The sequence below is a fragment of the Globicephala melas genome, chromosome 3, assembly GCF_963455315.2.
Source record: "Globicephala melas chromosome 3, mGloMel1.2, whole genome shotgun sequence".
Lineage (NCBI taxonomy): Eukaryota > Metazoa > Chordata > Mammalia > Artiodactyla > Delphinidae > Globicephala > Globicephala melas.
The window spans coordinates 90,713,304-90,732,393 of NC_083316.1; the positions used below are offsets into that span (position 1 = coordinate 90,713,304).

Below are 19,090 nucleotides of genomic sequence, written 5' to 3' on the forward strand. Positions count from 1 at the left end.
CCTTTCTATCCTGTTCCATTGATCTATCTTTCTGTTTTTCTGCCAGTACCATACTATCTTCATTACTGTAGCTTTGTAGTATAATCTGAAGTCAGGGAGCCTGATTCCTCTAGCTGCATTTTTCTTTCTCAAGATTGCTTTGGCTATTCGGGGTCTTTTGTGTTTCCATACAAATTGTGAAATTTTTTCTTCTAGTGCTGTGAAAAATGCCATTGGTAGTTTGATAGGGATTGTATTGAATCTGTAGATTGCTTTGGGTAGTATAGTCATTATCACATTATTGATTCTTCCAATTCACGAACATGGTATATCTCTCCATCTATTTATGTCATCTTTAATTTCTTTCATCAGTGTCTTACAGTTTTCTGCATACAGGTCTTTTGTCTCCTTAGGTAGGTTTATTCCTAGGTATTTTATTCTTTTTGTTGCAATGGTAAATGGGAGTGTTTTCTTAATTTCACTTTCAGATTTTTCATCCTTAGTGTTTAGGAATGCAAGAGATTTCTGTACATTAATTTTGTATCCTGCTACTTTGCCAGATTCATTGATTAGCTAGAGTAGTTTTCTGGTTGCATCTTTAGGATTCTTTACATAGAGTATCATGTCATCTGCAAACAGTGACAGTTTTACTTCATCTTTTCTGATTTGGATTCCTTTTATTTCTTTTTCTTCTCTGATTGCTGTGGCTAAAACTTCCCAAACTATGTTGAATAATAGTGGTGAGAGTGAGCAACCTTGTCTTGTTCCTGAACTTAGTGGAAATGGTTTCAGTTTTTCACCATTGAGAATGATGTTGGCTTTGCTTTGTCATATATGGCCTTTATTATGTTGAGGTAAGTTCCCTGAATGCATACTTTCTGGAGGGTTTTTATTATAAATGGGTGTTGACTTTTGTCGAAAGCTTTCTCTGCATCTATTGAGATTATCATATGGTTTTTATCCGTCAGTTTGTTAATATGGTGTATCACATTGATTGATTTGCGTATATTGAAGAATCCTTGCATTCCTGGGATAAACCCCACTTGATCATGGCATATGATCCTTTAATGTGCTGTTGGATTCTGTTTCCTAGTATTTTGTTTAGGATTTTTGCATTTATGTTCATCAGTGATACTGGCCTGTAGTTTTCTTTCTTTGTGACATCTTAGTCTGGTTTTGGTATCAGGGTGATGGTGGCATTGTAGAATGAGTTTGGGAGTGTTCCTCCCTCTTCTATATTTTGGAAGATTTTTGAGAAGGATAGGTATAGCTCTTTGATAGAATTCGCCTGTGAAGCCATCTGGTCTTGGGCTTTTGTTTGTTGGAAGATTTTTAATCACATTCTCAATTTCAGTGCTTTTGATTGGTCTGTTTATATTTTATGTTTCTTCCTGGTTCCATCTCGGAAGGTTGTGCTTTTCTAAGAATTTGTCCATTTCTTCCAGGTTGTCCATTTTATGGGCATATAGTTGCTTGTAGTAATCTCTTATGGTCCTTTGTATTTCTGCAGTGTCAGTTGTTACTTCTCCTTTTTCATTTCTAATTCTATTGATTTGAGTCTTCTCCCTTTTTTTATTGATGAGTCTGGCTAATGGTTTATCAATTTTGCTTATCTTCTCAAAGAACCAGCTTTTAGTTTTATTGATCTTTGCTATAGTTTTCTTCATTTCTCTTTCATTTATTTCTCATCTGATCTTTATGATTTCTTTCCTTCTGCTAACTTTGGGGTTTTTTTGTTCTTCTTTCTCTAATTGCTTTAGGTGTAAGGTTAAGTTGTTTATTTAAGATATTTCTTGTTGAGGTCTATCCCGATGGGGCTTTTTCTGTAAACCTAGATGGTTGGAAACGCCTCATAGATTAACTGTGTGGTTTCCTTTACTCATAGAACTACCTGTTAGATCTGTGGGAAAGAACTACAAGACAGCTGCCAAGTAAACTATGAAAAACCTAACAAACTTTTTATCTTAGGTATTGGCATATCCCAATGATCTGTACTGTTCTAGGGTGTGATGGCTTAGGAGTGAATATGATTTGAACCTAATACATTTTTAGAGGGTGTCAAATTCAGAACCAGGCAGATCCATCTCCTGACCCTAAACATGGTCCTAAAGTAAATCACTTGAGGAAATTGGATCCCAAAGATTACAGGTGGGGAATTTTGGAGTGTGTCCATATTTCATTGGAGATCAAAGAAGCCTAACTAAAAGAATTGTGGGCTGACTCACATGATAACTTCTTTTTGAAAGGGCTATTTTATCTTGAAGATTATGAGTTTGGAGGAACTAAGGTGATTGGCAGTGGAAAGAATCAGAACGTGTGAAATTCCTTAAAAATTTATTGACTTAAATAACTTTGTGTTACACATAATAAAAAAAAAACCCTTTACAAAAAAAAAAAAAGATATATCTTGCTTCTTGATGTAGGATTGTATTGCTATAAACTTCCCCCTTAGAACTGCTTTTGCTGCATCCCATAGGTTTTGGGTCGTTGTGTTTTCATTGTCATTTGTTTCTAGGTATTTTTTGATTTCCTCTTTGATTTCTACAGTGATTCATTGTGGTTTTAATTTGCATTTCCCTAATGACTAATGATGTTGGGCATCTTTCTTTGTGCTTTTTGCCATCCATATATTTTCTTTGGTGAAATATGTATTCAAATCTTTGCCCCATCTTTAAAATGCATTACTTTCTTATTATTGGGCTTTGAGTTGGTTTGTAATTCTAGATACAAGTCCTTTATCAGATATGTGATTATAAAAACTTTCTCCTTGTCTGTGTCTTTCATAAAGCAAACATTATTAATTTAAATGAAGTCCAATTTATTTTTTGTTCTTTGAATTATTGTGCTTTGGGCTGTGTATGTAAGAAATCATTGCCTAACTAAAGGTCACAAAATTTTCTTCTTTTTTTAAGTTTTAGAATTATAGGTTTTACATTTATACTTATGATCCATTTTGAGTAATTTTTTCATAGATTGTGAGCTTGGATAAAGGCTTTTTGTTTTTACTTTTGTGTTTTGCATATGTGTATCCAGTTGTTCCAGCACTATTTATACTTGGTAAAACTGTCCTTTCTCCACCAAATCGCCTATTTATTTACCTTTGTCAGAAACCAATTAGCCATATATGTGTACAACTATTTCTGGATTCTTTTTTCCATTCCATTTGTCTACATGTTTATTCTTCCTTCAATACCACTCTCTGATTACTGTAGCATTATACTAAGTCAGGAAATCAAGTTTATGAATCTTTTAACTTCAAAGAGAAAGTGTATTCTGCTGTTTTTGTGTAGTGTTTTCTAAATATCATTTAACTTAGTTTAGTTGATAATGTTGTTCATGTCCTCCATATCCTCAGTGGTAATTTTTCTGCTTTCTCTATTAACTGCTGAGAGGGTGTGTTGATGTCTCCAGCTGTATTTGTGGATTTGTCTGTTTCTCTGTTCAGTTTTATCAGTTTTTGCTTCATGTATTTTGAAGCACTGTTGTTAGGTGCATACACATTTACATTTGTTATGTCATTTTGTGGAATAGACCTCGTAATAATTAAGTCGTGTTCATCTTTATCCTTATTTTGAAGTCTGGTTGACATGATATTAATATAGCTACTCCTGCTTTCTTTTGTCTAGTGTTTTCATAGTATCTCTCGTCTATCATTTTATTTTTAACCTATTTACCCTTTATATTTAAAATTGGTTAATTGTATATGGTGTATAGTTTGGTCTTGATTTTTTCAATCTAATCTGATGATCTTTACTTTATTTTTTTGAACCTAAAGTAATGAGTCATTTATTAGAAACAAGTCATTGGCTGAACGAGTTTACATATGACAAAAAATTTGGAGGGTATACTAGTGTGATAGATTTTCAGCATAAACAAAATTTTCTTAAAACAACATGGAATTATTTGTTTAGGTCATTGCTACAGATTGAGACTGAAGATTAAGTGGAGTCTGTTGTAGCATGTGACTGATGATCTTTATTTTGAATTGATATGCTTATGAAATTTATATTTAATGTAATTTTTATATGATTGGATTAAAATACACCATATTGTTAGTTGTTTTATTTTTTAATCTCTTATTTTGTTTTGTTCCCCAGCATTTCATTTCTGATTATTCCATTTTAGCTTCATTATTGACTTTTTTCTTTTAAAAATTATTTTATTCATTGCCCTAGGTTACACAATATACATCTTTAATTAATCAGAGTCTACTTTTAAATAATATCATACTACTTAACATGTAATATAAGGACTTAACAGTATTATCTCAAATTCTCCCACTCTTTGTGCTATTTTTGTCATACATTTTACTTTTACATATGCCATAAACAGTGAATTAATATTTCTGCTTTATATAGATATAATTTAGAGCAATTAAAAATAAAGAAAATAGAATTTTATATTTACCTCCATTTATTCCGTTGCAACTCTTTATTTCTTTGTGTATATATTATATCTTACCACAGTTTAAAAAAAATGTGTTGAAATTGTTCTTACCTATTAGCATTTACACCACCAGTTCCTGACTCTTGCTGGGTCTATTAAAAATTTGATGTGCGTGGGTAGCTTGGAATATGCTTGATTTGTATATTTCTTTTGTTCTTTCTTAGAATTTCAGAACCACTGGACTGAATGTATCATGAGAGGTCCTTTGGCCTAATCTTTAAAGTATGACAGATTTACTTCAACTGATCTTATTTTAAGACTTATCTGAAGTTCTCTAAAGTTGTACTTAAGCCTGCTCCGTCTCTTTTTATCTCTGTCTTGTTCTCTTGCTCTCATGACTGGAGAGGAAGCATCAGGACCACAATGTCCTGCTTTTTAATGTTCTCTTTTTAGTAACTTCACACATGTATCACATACATAAAGATAGTTATTGAGTTTCTTCTTACCATTCTGCATTACAAGTAAAAAACTTTCTCTACTTCTCCAAGTTTTTTATAGAGTGATAAATTTACTTTTTCTCTGTATATCTTTGACCATTTTAATAGGATTTTCTCCTGGACATTTCACGTAATCATTCTTGTTAGGCACGTGTGAGTAAGTGGTAGCAGTATTCACCAAGATGAAGGAACCGGTATCTCTATTGGAATAATATTGGCTCTGGGAGAATGCCAGGGAACCAAATGAAGTGGTGTAAATTCTCAAGGGTTCCCAGCACCCTTGCCAAGTAGTGGAGACTTTCCTGACCCTTACAGCCTAGTGCTGAAATTAAACCCTCTCGCTGAAGCCATAAGGCTTACTCTTCTCCAGAGATGACTGAAGGCAACAGCCTTAGGCAGGTTACTTGTATAGCGTTGAGCTAGGAGAAAAAGAGCAGATAGGAAAATCTGAGCACACTATCTTTAGTTATGAGAAAAAAATCCTCTCAACAGTTGGGCCAGCCCTATAATAGAACTTATAAACACTTGTCAGTTATGAGGGTAAATGTAAGACATACTTATTTTCAAGCTTTCCCCTTAATTTCTTGTCCAAAGCATAACATTTTCTTTTTGTCTTTTTCCCCCTCAAGGGGTGCTACATCCATTGTATACAGATGCAAACAGAAGGGGACCCAGAAGCCTTATGCTCTCAAAGTGTTAAAGAAAACAGTAAGTTTATTTCATTATATAATAGCATCTCTAAGGGATCTGTGACCTGGAGAAGGCAGGAGCCCTGATTCGAAGGACAAAAGGGCCAGAGAGCTGCTATGTGCAGCTAACTCATGTGAATCATGATTATGAGAGTGCAGCCAAATGGGTTGTTTTTTGATGGAAATTGTGATTCTTTGAAAGCAACTGGATCTCAAATTAGATACAGTTGTGGGGAGGAGAAGTATGGAATGGAAAGACATTTAGAGTTTCCAGGTAAACTTTGCTTTGTATACCTGTCATGTTTTCAGATATATGTGTACATTTATATAATCTCCAATCACAATTTAATATACTAGAAAAGGTTGCTATTTAAAAATACCTAAATGAAACACAAATAGATGCATTTGTTAAAGAAGTCATCAGCTTCTTACTTGATTTTCAAATGGTGGGTTTACTTCAGTAAAGTACAACCAGGCAAATGCTAATGTATCTGGGACTGAACCTGCTCATCGAAGAAGTTCATATTTGAACAAGAAGGAAGGATTTTGTTTTCGGATTTTTTTTTCTTGCCCTAAGCTTGTAGGTGAGCTGAGGGGGCAAAAGTTACTTAGGCTCATCTCCAATAAGTAAGAAATGCTAAGGTGAGAGTTCAAAATACAAATGTCAGCATGTAATACTGGCATTTTTATACTCCCTGTGCCCCAGAGAATATTTGTCATTGTAATGCCCTACTTATACTTTCTGTCCTTAGGTAATTTCTCCTTATAAAACCACAAAAAGACAACGTATTCTTTTATAGCAAATTCTTCCTTTCTCAAATTTTATGTGAACAAATATGTGAAATATATATATTTCTGAAAACCCAGATGTAACATATGCTGAGGAGAGACATACTGTAACTTTTGAAGTCAAATAATACCTCTTTGAGGCCAAGGGATTTTTTTTTTTCTAAAGTCAGCTTAATATCACCAACTGTTTATGTATTGTCTGGCACACGGAAATTTTAGACTCTCATATAATGAAGAAGAGAATAATGGCACAATGTTTTCAGTCAAGTAGAAGTAGAATGACATTTTCAAACAATCTGTTAGAATTTAAGGCCACTCAAGCACCAAGAACAGTATAACTGAAGAAGGTAATAGTTTAAATGGCAATTGCTCCTAATAAGGTCTTTATTCTGGATTTCCTATTTGGTGTAGCCAATGATTCCAGAATGTAGAGGCAGCTTTTGATTGATAAGCTTTGGAGTTTTCTCTTAAATCAATTTCTTATAGTCATAAAATGTATTTGAACTAAGGATTATTAAAATTTCATGAAATAGAATTTCCTGTTAAACATCTGCTTTTCATGAAACTATATTGGCATGCTTTAGCAGTAGTGACACAAGAGATGTTTTTGGACTTGGTTGTATCATTTCTTGCTGGTTAAAAAATTGTCAGTAAAATTTGTGTGTGGTTATTTTATTTTCATAGTTGAGGAAACTTTGAAAGGCACTAGCTATATAAACATCTAGGAAAATGAGTATTCAGAAATGACTTGTGAATGCTCAGAATCCCAAAGGACAAGGGGCTGGTTTAGAGAATATTTGTTTATGTCAAAAATCTTTGAATGAATTGGAATAAGAGAGAAGTGAAGACACTTGGTGGGTTCATGACTTTTATTCATTGAGAAAGTAAAGCTCTGATTTGCCCTCCCTTGTCTTCTCTCCTCCACCTCTGTTGTGGAAACATCTTGTTCAGAAGACAGGCACGAAGAAAATGTGGACGGGAACCAAGTGTCAGATGGAACTGCAGAACGATGCAGTAAGGCAGATGTTGTCAAACACAGTTACTGTTGTACCAAATGGAATGAGAGAAATCCCCTGGAGAAACCTCAGTTTTTAACATAGATGGAATTCCCAGCATTGTCTCCTAGAATCAACCATGCCCAGAGATGTATAAACAAGAGGAATAGCAGGCAAAACCTCAAAGAGAAATTGCCTCCAGTGTTTAATTCTATATAGGTCATGAAGACAGAACTTCCTTATCCAAATGAAATGAATGAAGCCTATGATCTTATTTTAAGACTAAGAATCTATTTATGGAGGAAAAGTGATGTAGGGGAAACAAAGTATTCTTCTAGCAAATTCAGTTAAAGATCTGCTCTTGACGGGGAAAGTGAGCTTCAGAAAACTTGAATGATCTGTGTAATCTATTTATTAGATTGAGCCACATAAAACTTCATCTATTAAACTATTCTTGACCTATAAAAAATGGCAATTTTATGTGGTTCAACTAACAACTTTGGGGCTACTATACCACTTCATGGGATAATTCCTTGGGTCCTCATTTTATGATTAGACCCAAACTTAAGAGGTTTGAAAGATTATCTGTCTATATCTGTTTGTCTGTCTATCATCTATCAACTATCTGTAAGAATTTCATAGGGCTGATGTAATAAACTACCATAAACTGGATGGCTTAGAACAATTAAAATTTATTCTTTTACAATTTTGAAGTCTAGAAGTCTGAAATCAAGGGGATGGGACAGCAAGGTTGATTCCTTCTGAGGGCACTGATGGAGAATTTGTTCCATGCCTCTCTCCTAGCTTCTGGTGGCCATCAGCAATGCTTGATGTTCCTTGACTTGTCATTGCATCACTCTAATCTCTATCTTCATTGTCACATGGCAGTCTTCTCCCTGCATGTCTTCATATCATGTTCCCTCTCTGCATGTCTGTGTTCACATTTCCCTCTTCATATAAGGACACCAGTTCTATTGGATTAGGGGCCCACCCTACTCCAGTATGACCTCATCTTAAATTAACTACTTATATTTACAACAACTAATTCCCAGATAAAGTCACATTTTTAAGGACTAGGGGGTTAGTACTTCAACATATTTTGGAGGGGGGAACACAATTCCATCCAAAATCCTATCAATAAAAGAGGACCTCTAAGGTGAATTTCAAAATATTCCACTCAATAATCTATCTGAAGTTGAATAAAACTTTTATCACATTCAAGAAACTAATAAACATAAGAAAACCTATCCATTTTATAGGTGATTAGATTCATATATAAATGTTTTTAAGTCCAAGAAAATTTCCCTATCTCTTCCACAAGTTAATTATTTGATAACAATAATCCTCTTCCCCAGGATCTGTTTAAAAGCTGTTTCAGGACAGTTTACCCAAAATTTATTTTGTGGCAATATTATGTTCCTTTCTCATAGCTTAATATTTTAGGAAGGATTTAGTTTACATTGGCAGTAAGGGACTTATTCCCCCTATAAAACACCCTGATTATCATTAACAATCCATTAAGCACTCATATGTCTGAGTGATAGACAAATACTCTAATTTATCCATAGGAAGATAGACTAAAGCATCTACTCTTATGGAGAAATCCACATTCCATTGGTTGTCAAGTACAGGACAGAATTAATACTGATAATAAACATAAAGTAGCTTGTTATGTTCAGACAGTTGGGTATTTTGGCTAATAAAATATCCTTGTGGGAACTTAACATGTAATTATAATAAAAATATTTTAAATTACCATATATTTTATATGTGGATATAATACCATGTTCTTTATCTATAGACAACTACAATTTCTAGAATTAGAATACATTAAAATACATATCGACCAACATCATTAATGTCTGCAACTTACGTTCAGATAGTTCACAATGAAAGAAAAGTGTGAGTGTGTGTATGTGTGTGCACATATAGGGAGAGAGAGAGAAAAAAAATATGGCAAAAATCAATAGTTATTAAATTTAGGACAGTATACTAGTGTCCATGCTAGATTTCAGAATTTCAGTATATGAGAAAATTTGAGTTAAACCAAACTTCAACATTGAGATCCTGTTCAACATAACTTTTCTCTGGACATTCAGAAAGCATTACAAGATCTTACAGTTTCTAAATGTCCTGATAAACACCAGTGACTCTCTATTATAGATGTATTGAAGTGCCAGAAAACAGAAAATGATAATTGAACCAACGTTTTACTATACTGAAAATCCTGGACTTTTCCAGAAACAGTATCCATTTGTCTCATCACATCATTAATGAGGATAAAGCTTTGAGGGCAGTGAGGGTAGACAAGAGAGGAAAATGAATTGAAGGGCTCTTTTGATTGTTTATTTTTTTAAATTTTTTTCCACATAGTATTAGAGATCCTTGGACTGAAGAACTCATCAAGTCACTAGGAGTGCCATACCTACTCTCCTCCTGGGAAAGGTGACCCATTTTGTAACTTTTTATTTTAAAACAGTTACAGATTCACAGGCAGTGCCATTTTTGTTGCCCATAAATACCTCATTACCTTGTATGTAATTGGCTTGCAGATATCAGTGAAACTTTTACTGTGAACTTTGTAAAACGAATCCAGGGTGAAGGAAACAAGACTTCCTTTTTTCCTTCACTCATGAGCCTTTCATCATCTCCGTTTTATGCAATATTTAGAAGAAATTGAAGTAGAGTAGAAAGATTTTCTAAGCTGCGTCCTCAGATGAACAACTTTGGGGCGTTAAAAGATTCTGACAGACACGGGTAGTGGGACAATAAGTGATTTACAAGATGGGACCTTTTTATTGATGTTATTTAGTTACGTGACTTTTTAATATGCTGAACTTAAAACTGCACAGAAGGAAAATAATAGATTCAAGAAAATGTCAAAATTTGAACAGATTATGCAGATGGAACCTTCAGTCTGGACTGACTTTTGCTGAGTTAAATGGAATCACAACTTTTGAAGAATTTTGGTGATAATGGAGTCACTACTTCAGGAATGAGTCACAGGCATTCTCTCTTTTCCTAAGGAGTACATCCCCTAGGGTGTGTCTAAATAATCACACTTCAGGCCTATCAATATGGCTCATTTTCAAGAACTGATTGAGATTTAAGAAAATTATGATCATCAATCATTTATAGTGTCCCTGGAATTTTGAAGACAAATATTTGAATTCTAAAATCATGATGACATTTCTAGCCATGTGGCTCAACTCTTGAAAAAGATTGCATTCAGATTGCTATAAAATCCTTGCATGAAATACCCAGTATTGAGTCTAAGAATTACTCTCAGTGTGTAAATTCAGAATTTATGAGTCTGAGAGCCAATCTCAGTGTATAAGTTCAGAATGTATAGGTCTTCTGACTCTCCTTAAGAATGGCTATGTGGTTGTGGGGTAAGATCATGGGCTGTGGAGCCAGACAACTTGAGTTCAGGACCACTTCTGCCACTTACTACCTGTGTGACCCTACAACAGTTATGTAAATCTCTCAATCTTAGTTTCTTCATCTGTGAAATGAGTTTAAGAACATCTAGCCCGTGGCATTTTAGTAACAATTAAAATGAGATAACTTATGTAAAATATTTCTCAGCACCTAGGGAGCATGTAATAAATGGTGAACATTGTTCTTATTATTAATTGTAATGGGTCCACACAGATATTTTATATTATAACAGTATCAGCTCATTCTGTGTAATTCTCGTATTTTCATTAGCTTGATTGAAAACTAAGCAGTAAGCAGCACCAGACATATTGTATACTGCTGTATGAATAAACTAATTATATCATTTCTGGTCATATGACCTCATACTTAGACAAATCTTGGATGCCCGTGATTCCTAGATTTGGGACACTTTCAACCCTACTGCTCTATTCTGATTCTTGACATTGGAGCACTGTGACTTGATCCATAGTTTAGAAGCTGTTTTAGGTCTAAATTTTGTCATATTTTAGTTATTGTAATGTAAAGTGATCTATAGATTTCTGGAAAGGCTTTTCTTGAATAATTTAATTAGCATTCACCTAGTAAATGTTCCTAACTTTTATAAAATTTCCATTAAGTACTAAAGGATAAAAGAGGCCTTTTATCCTCCTCTCAGTTAGTTGAAGAGCCACACGTTGTGACTTGCTGATCATTCTATGAGTTAGTTTTTAATTTGTATTCATTTTTCCTTATGTTCTTATGAATTAGCTCTTTGAGTATGTAACTATGATGCTGCTGGAGACTTTGAAAAGTTGCTCTAGATTAAATTACAGAAGGTACACAGGCCTCCCTCAAATTCTTGGTAGTTGAATCTCCAGGATGTCTCCATTAGAGGAGTTTTCAGGTTTTTCAGTTCTGAAATAGAAAGAATAACATTTATACCACTTGGCAAACTGAGGATTACCTGCTCTTGTCTCTTTCTGTCTAACCTTTGGGAACATGGAAAACTGATCACAGGCCATTCATTTTTCAATTTCTGTGATATACGTAAGAGAGATGGCTAGGTCAATCTGGGTTAAAGATATGCGTCTATTAAACACTGCTATAACTACTTTTAACAACTAATGGGTATGCTCTAGAAGTGGAGTCAGGGTCTCCCTTGGTCAGTGATGGAGAGGAGAATAATAAATCACTAGCTCAAATGGACTTTTTGGGCCCAACTGAGGTCTCAGAACACATTAAGGAAAGTAGCTTGCTGATAACAAGCTGTGTCAAGTGAAGTGAAACTTCTTCAAGCATTCTGTCAGTTGGAACCTATTGATTTTCATAGGGACTATTAAGCCAGGTTTCCTGGAATAGGAATAGGGATATTTCTATTCAGTTTGTGACAAGTATATGTCTACAAGAGAAGAGAGGTAGCAGGGTGGAATGTTAAAATCTTGGCCTGATTTGTATGCTTTACTGTTCAAAGATCCACTTGGAAGTCTGAACATTCTTGCAGAGAACTGGTCGTTGCAGTTTGATTTGTTTTCTTGCTTGATAGAAACGCTGCTAGAATCTGTCACAATTCAGCTCACTTATCTATCCTCTCATTTTATTGATCTTTCACAGGCATTTTGTTGCCTTTTAAAAAGTAAACATAATTCAGAGGCAAGCTGATACAAGGGAAGTAGGGAGAGAGAGATTGAGAATATAGGCACTGGCCTGTGTGCTATTACCCAGAAAGAAACATACTTTGCAGTTACACCATCTGCTCAAGTTATCACACTTAACCCTCTAGTACTTTCTTTTTTTAATTTTATTTATTTTTGGCTGCGTTGGGTCTTCGTTGCTGCGCACGGGCTTTCTCTAGTTGCCGTGAGCGGGGGCTACTCTTCGTCGTGGTGCACGGGCTTCTCATTGCGGTGGCTTCTCTTGTTGTGGAGCATGGGCTCTAGGTGCACGGGCCTCAGTAGTTGTGGTGTGCAGGCTCTGTGGTTCACGGGCTCTAGAGCGCAGGCTCAGTAGTTGTGGTGCACAGGCTTAGTTGCTCCATGGCATATGGGATATCCCCGGACCAGGGCTCGAACTTGTGTCCCCTGCATTGGCAGGCGATTCTTAACTACTGCACCACCAGGGAAGTCCCAACCTTCTGGTACTTTTACAAGTAGTGAGTGGTTGGATCTAAAGTGATCTTCACCCTTTATATGAAGCCTATGGAGGCAAAAAGGAGGTGACTAGCCCAAACCAGAGGAAATCTTAGGAAGAGCTTATGTTACCATACCCTAGTAGAAGAAAGAGACTAGAAACTTCTCAGAGAACTGAGTGGGAAAGACCTTGTAACCAAAGGAGAGGTGCGGGGCAGCAGGAAAGTTGAGAGGAGCCCAAGGAGATCAGAGTTGGGAAGTGGTGCCTGATGGACCACAACCAGGAAAGCTGAGAAGGAACACAGATCAGCCTCAAAGCAAACTTAGGATTCCTATCTTAGTGAGAAGGGGAAAAGCTATAATCTTAGTGTTAACAGGGAAAAACATTTTAACGAATTTTTATTTTTCTTTGTGGTACAAAGTTGAATGATGATCAAAGCTGTGTTCATCCAGACAATGTAAGAAGAGCGGAGAGAAAGAAGGCTAAGAGAAAATTAAGTCCTGAAACTCCAAAACCATTAATTTGCTGAAAGAGAGAAAATGAATGACTGTGTGCAAAGGAAATTGATTAGAAGAGATCCAAATAATTTTCAGTATTGAATTAGCTTAACAACAGCTTTTTTTTTAAAGTAAGCATTTTCAAATCACCATATGCCACTCCAGCAATTTTAACAGTAAAGAAGCATAATGCTAATAAGAATGGGACCCACACTTAATTATTCAACAATATGTAGTAGCCCCTTTCATATGTTAATGCAACAATGCCTCATGGGACTGTTTACTTAAGGGAGTTTTAGAGAAGGAATGTTTCCCCAAAGGACACAATAGCATGGAGAATTTGAACGCAGGACTTTTGAGTCCCAAATCTGAGCCCTTCCTATTGATACCAGCTAGGTCCTGAAAGAGAAAAAGACCAAAAAAAAAACAAAAGTAAGGAATAAGCATGGCCCAGATATGAGACTGAAACTAGATGTTGCTCTTTGCTAATCTGATAAAGGATGAAAAAGCCTTTGTTGACACACAGACACAGAGAAGCTGAGTGCAGTTCAAGTCACACTGTGAGTGAGCAAGAGTTTCCTTTGTGCAGAGAAAACAAGCAACATATTTCTTTTCCAAATGTTATTAAAACTTTAGTTTAATGCATCTCAGTATACAATATCCACTAACAAATGAAAGAAGAATAACGAAGGCATGTGTAATGTACAAAACATTGCAGGGTGTGGCTCTCTTTGCCTTTTGTCTTATGCGTAGGTAGGATGCAGTGATGGTCCCATATGCGGCTGTGTATATGGAGTTCCAGTTTGCTCTCTGCTCTAAGTGTCAGTATCACAGGGTACATTCAGTACATTCAAAGCTACTCATACTTATCTCTACCCCAGAAGTCTGAAAAATGTATCAAATGGATAGTTATATCTACGATGCTTTTTTCCCCACAGAATACCACACTGTCACTGGGAAGATTTTTGTTTGAAATTTTGAGATCAGAATAGTTTAGAACTGTTTTTCCATCATAGCATCAGGACATATTTGGGTGTCATGATCAGTTTCAAAATCAAAGTGGATCCAATATTACTATCATCATCTTTTAAATTTTGACGTATTTTATGAAGGGGAATGTGGATGAGTGTCACGATTTACCTACCATATTTATATCTGCAAAAAAAGAAAAAAGAAATTTAAGTATTCTTTGCGTTCTATGATGATTAAAATTCTTCCTAAATCTGGTACCAACTGGATATCTGGGGGGAAAAGTACTTAAATTTTTCAGTCAAAGATATCTTAGTCTTTTACAGTTTAAGAGTCTCTTTTAGTTTAAAAGAATTTCTTTAGCGTAAATATTCAGTATAAATTCAGCTCTCTCTCAGAGCTGTTTCTCCCTCACTCTGTTCTTACCACATTGGCTTCTGGGTTCAAGGGCAGCTACGTAACACATGGGAGCATGGTCTCTGCAGTGAGGATAAAGCAGCCATGCACCACAGCCATCGCCAGATGCTTACTACATTAGAGACGGGGTTAGGCAAGGGCATTAGCAGCTATAGACAGCTGGGGAACACATCATGGGGTTGAATAATGATCAGACATTTAGAGACAGGACCAGACCAGCCCACTGCATGGATCATAGGCCCCTTTCCACTGCCCTCTCTGAGCCCTGACAGTCCTGGAAACTATCAAGAGAGGAAGCAATGGTAGGGCATTAGCATGGAATGTATGCATATCTACCCAATTAGTCATACATGGAACTTTTATGCTCTGAGCCGTTTAATCCAGAAGAGATTTAAGGACAGGCTGTTGGGAGTGCATTGAGGAGATGCATATTACTGTAAAGAAAAAGACTTCTGAGAAGGACTGAGCTGGCATGCTTTAGTTATTGATTTCTGGAAACATCTGAACTCTTCAGAAAAAATGAAGCTCTGGGTTAAGATGCTTCCTCACCAAGGAAGGCAAATCCAGACTTATACAACGAGAAACAGCTACTGCTGTCGACTTAAAAAAAATGTACAACGTGAGAGTTGTGAGTCAAGTTTTATTTGGGGCAAAATGAGGACTATAGCCTGGGAGACAGCATTTCAGATAGTTCTGAGAAACTGCTCCAAAGAGGTAGGGGGGAAGGTCAGTGTATATGTGATTTTGGTAAAGGGGGAGTATATACAATCAAGCACATATTTTTTGCAGAAGGTTTCTGCTAGTCACGAGGAGAATTGGGCTCATAAAATCAAATCCTGAAAATATCTAACTATCTGAAGACCTGTTCTGCCAGTTTTCCCAGAGCACAGAGTTTCTCATTTCTGCTCTCCACCCTGAACTCCTTTCAGGGGGTGTTGAAAATCAGCAGCTGCAGCAGCACATGATTTAATCCTTGCAGAGGTAGTTGACAAGTGCCAATTTGTTGTTGACACTGCCGTGGAACAAAATCAACAAGGGAATTTTATTTCAAACCTTAAATCATTAAGATTTCTTGTATCTCTTTCCTATTCCAGCCCCAGAGCATTATTATATCACTTTTAGGGTCATTTAAAAGCGTTTTGTGTCTACAGCCTGTTCTTTTCCTTTCTTTAAGGAAGTTTTTAGCATTTTTGAACAATATTAACCAGGGTATCTGAAAGTCTTAATTGTCTTAGAACATCAAGGAGCTAAAGCTTCTAAGATTGTCTAGGTGTTCCCCTGTTCAAAGCTATCCTCAGTAAGGGATTCAACCCCAAGATGTAACTGATGAGACTTAAATGCTAATATTTCCAGGAGTACTTTTTGGTTTTGTTATTTGATAGGTTACAAAGTCATAAGCTTCTTGAATATGTAAATTCTCAGTTTAGTATCTCATAGATGATCACTTAGTTTTCGGATCAAAGGGAGATCTCAGGGCCTTGAAAATATATGCCCCTCACTTCAAATGGTTTGGGAATTCTGCAACCGAGTCATTGCTGTCCAACTGAAAGCAATATAAAATGAGAACTAAATATTGCTGTTTTCATGCCTTCTTGGTCATTTTTAGAGTATTTTGAAAAGTACTGCCTTGACCATGTGAAAACAACTAAAAAGAATGAAAAAGAAATGATGAATTTGTTTCAGTTCTATTAGAACTTGAATGTCTATAGGACCTGGCTGATACTCAGGTCTGTAGTAACCCAGGTGTGACCCTGATGGTCAACAGTAATTAATAAACATAAGAAGTGGCCTTAAAACTTCCATGGAGCTTTACCACAGTAGTACAGCTCTCATCCCAGTCTTGAAAAAAAGGTGAAGGAAGGTGTTTAAATTTGAATGCAAATAGGCACCAATCCCCCTCTTTGATTACCATTCAGCAAGAAGATTATATTGGACATAGTTTAAGATTTTAATGAAGTTGTCTTCCACACTTTTAGGGAAAAAAAGATAAAGCTATATTTTCACCTTTATTAGGCATTTTTCCTTTCTAGGGCTGGAATACTCTCATAAATACTTGTATTTCTACACTTTGTTTTAGTTGGATTAATTTTTATGTGAAGACAGAAAATTGGAAATAGAAGACTAGGAAATATTTACCTTACTTTTACAAATTCTTTCAGGAAAGGCACTGAACATCTACCATGAGCCAGGAGATTTCGTATATATTCTCATTTAATCCTTACAACAATAACACGGTAGGGTAGCAATTATTATCCCCATCTTATCCATGAAGAAATTGAAATAATCCTCACATAGGATAAGAGACTTTATGAAGGGCTCTAAATGGTAGGTCCAGAATTCAAATTGCATTTTTTAAAAAAGTACAACCAAGGATGTTCATTACAGAATGATTTATATTAGTAACAAAACGTAGGCAGTTGTAAGTGTCTAACCATAGGATAGCCATTAATGACACGGGGACATTAGGAAGCTCTTTTTTACATTCTGCTTATGAACATTGGGTAGTCATAAAACTTTATGGTATTTTCAGTGAACACTGTAAGAAACAAAATTGTATTTCCATATTTGAAATATATAAGGAAATATGCACAGTTTTAAAAACTGAAAGGAAGTAAACCAAAATGATAATGATAATGTTACAATGGTAGATACGGTACTCACTTTTATTTTTTATATTTTTTTAAAAGTGGCTGATACCTTTATAAAAATTTATATATGTGTTTATTTTCTTCCAGCCCTGGCAACATGAACATAAAAGAAAATTTGGGAGGCTAACATGATATTCATTTTTTGTAAGCACCTGATATCAATTTCTTTTTTGCATGGATTTGACCATGCAGGTATTGAAGTCACCTCATTGGGGAATATGTGAATAGGAACCCAGCAAAGCTTTTCTTTTGAACTGTCCCTTGACTGGCACAAAGACAAAGCAGAAAATTCGTAGCTGCATCCCTAGAATTCTCTGCTTACCAAGGATCTCACTTCTCCTTCTTTGGGAATGCATAGTATACTCCAGTTCTCACTCTTCTGTTGTCTAATTTTCATCATTTCACTCTCATTTAATCTCTTCTGTGGTTATGTTTGATACACAGCATGTACCACACAAATTAAAGGCAAAGTGTGCTGGTTGAAGAAGAAACTGTGAAAGCTCTATATCCTGTGAGGAATATCAGTACCTGCTGCAGTGGATTTAGAAAGTCAGTAACTGCACCAGAGCTTTTGTTAATTATATTTCTTGGAGCGTTCCCCATTTACCCATGGGAGAGTGCAATCTTGAATAAGTGGTATAGTGACCTTTTGTGGCTCACAATTTAGAAATCACAAGCTATTATCTGTGTAGGCTCTAGAAGATCTGGGTACTTAGCTCTGCCTGTGAGACAGGCATTCTCCACTCCATTGGTGTTGATAACATGACAAAAATGTCATACGGATTTGAATGGCGGGAGAAGTGACTAACCAATCTAATCTCATCTAACCAGAGCTGTTAAACCAGGGATTTTTTCCTTTGAGCCCCCAACCTTTTGTATTCAAGCACTAGTACCATCCTTCATTTATTTATTCAATAAATTTATATACCAGGTGTTGTTAAATAACGCTGGCGGTACTAATGTGTAAAAAATGGACAAGCCCTTGCTATCATAGAGCTTATGTTCTGATGGAAGAAACAAATAATGAATTTGTAACTAAATGGTAACATAGATTTGTGTAAATTTTATAAAGGGGTTAGAGTAATGATTATGGTATGCGTATATGTGTATGTGTGTTTAGCTACCTTTGATGCAGTGACCTGGGAAGGCCTCTCATTTGTTTTCTGAGTGAAGTGAGAAGGTCTAGTGGAAGAGGGCGTGGCAAGTGTGAAGACCTTGGAGCTTGGTCTGGGAGTTGAGTGGCCTGTATATAGAGAGAAAAATAACATTAGCTCAAAATGGTGAGGCCACCCCATCCTGAGTTTTAAGGCCTTGGTAAAGAGTTTGCATTTACTCTTAGAACAATGGGATGCCAACATTTAAGTTGGAGAGTGACAGGATCTGATTTACATTTTAAAGATATCACTTTGTCTGCTGTGTGCAGAGGGGATGATTGCAAAGACTAAGAATCAAAGCAGGGAGACTAGTTAGGAAGTATTAAAATACTTCTGCAGCCTTTAAAGTAAGTCAGACCAAAATGGTGACATGGTATAATTAATTTCACGTGAAGAAGGGAGTGATCAAATATATCGAATGCTGCTGACAGAGTAAGATAAGATCAGAAAAGTAGTTAGTCTCCTCCAAGGAGACCACTGATTTCTTCTATAAAAGCAGTTTTGGAGGAGTTCTTGGGGTGAT

At 35.8% G+C, this 19,090-nt stretch overlaps 1 protein-coding gene and 1 non-coding gene across 9 annotated transcripts in view; both read left to right on the forward strand.

The window, feature by feature from the left end:
• CAMK4 (calcium/calmodulin dependent protein kinase IV) overlaps positions 1-19,090 on the forward strand; it is a 243,687-nt gene that overhangs the window by 110,259 nt on the left and 114,338 nt on the right. For 4 of the 8 annotated variants that reach the window (XM_060296093.1, XM_060296095.1, XM_060296094.1 and 1 more), the window contains one exon: positions 5,492-5,570. The exons of the other annotated variants lie outside the window; for them this stretch is intronic. In XM_060296093.1, coding sequence (XP_060152076.1) covers positions 5,492-5,570 — 79 coding nt within the window. The remainder of the gene's footprint in view (positions 1-5,491; positions 5,571-19,090) is intronic. 8 annotated transcript variants of the gene reach the window in all.
• On the forward strand, positions 1,775-1,905 carry LOC115860313 (small nucleolar RNA SNORA18). Its single transcript, XR_004042418.1, has one exon. It is a non-coding gene; the product is annotated as a small nucleolar RNA SNORA18 (small nucleolar RNA).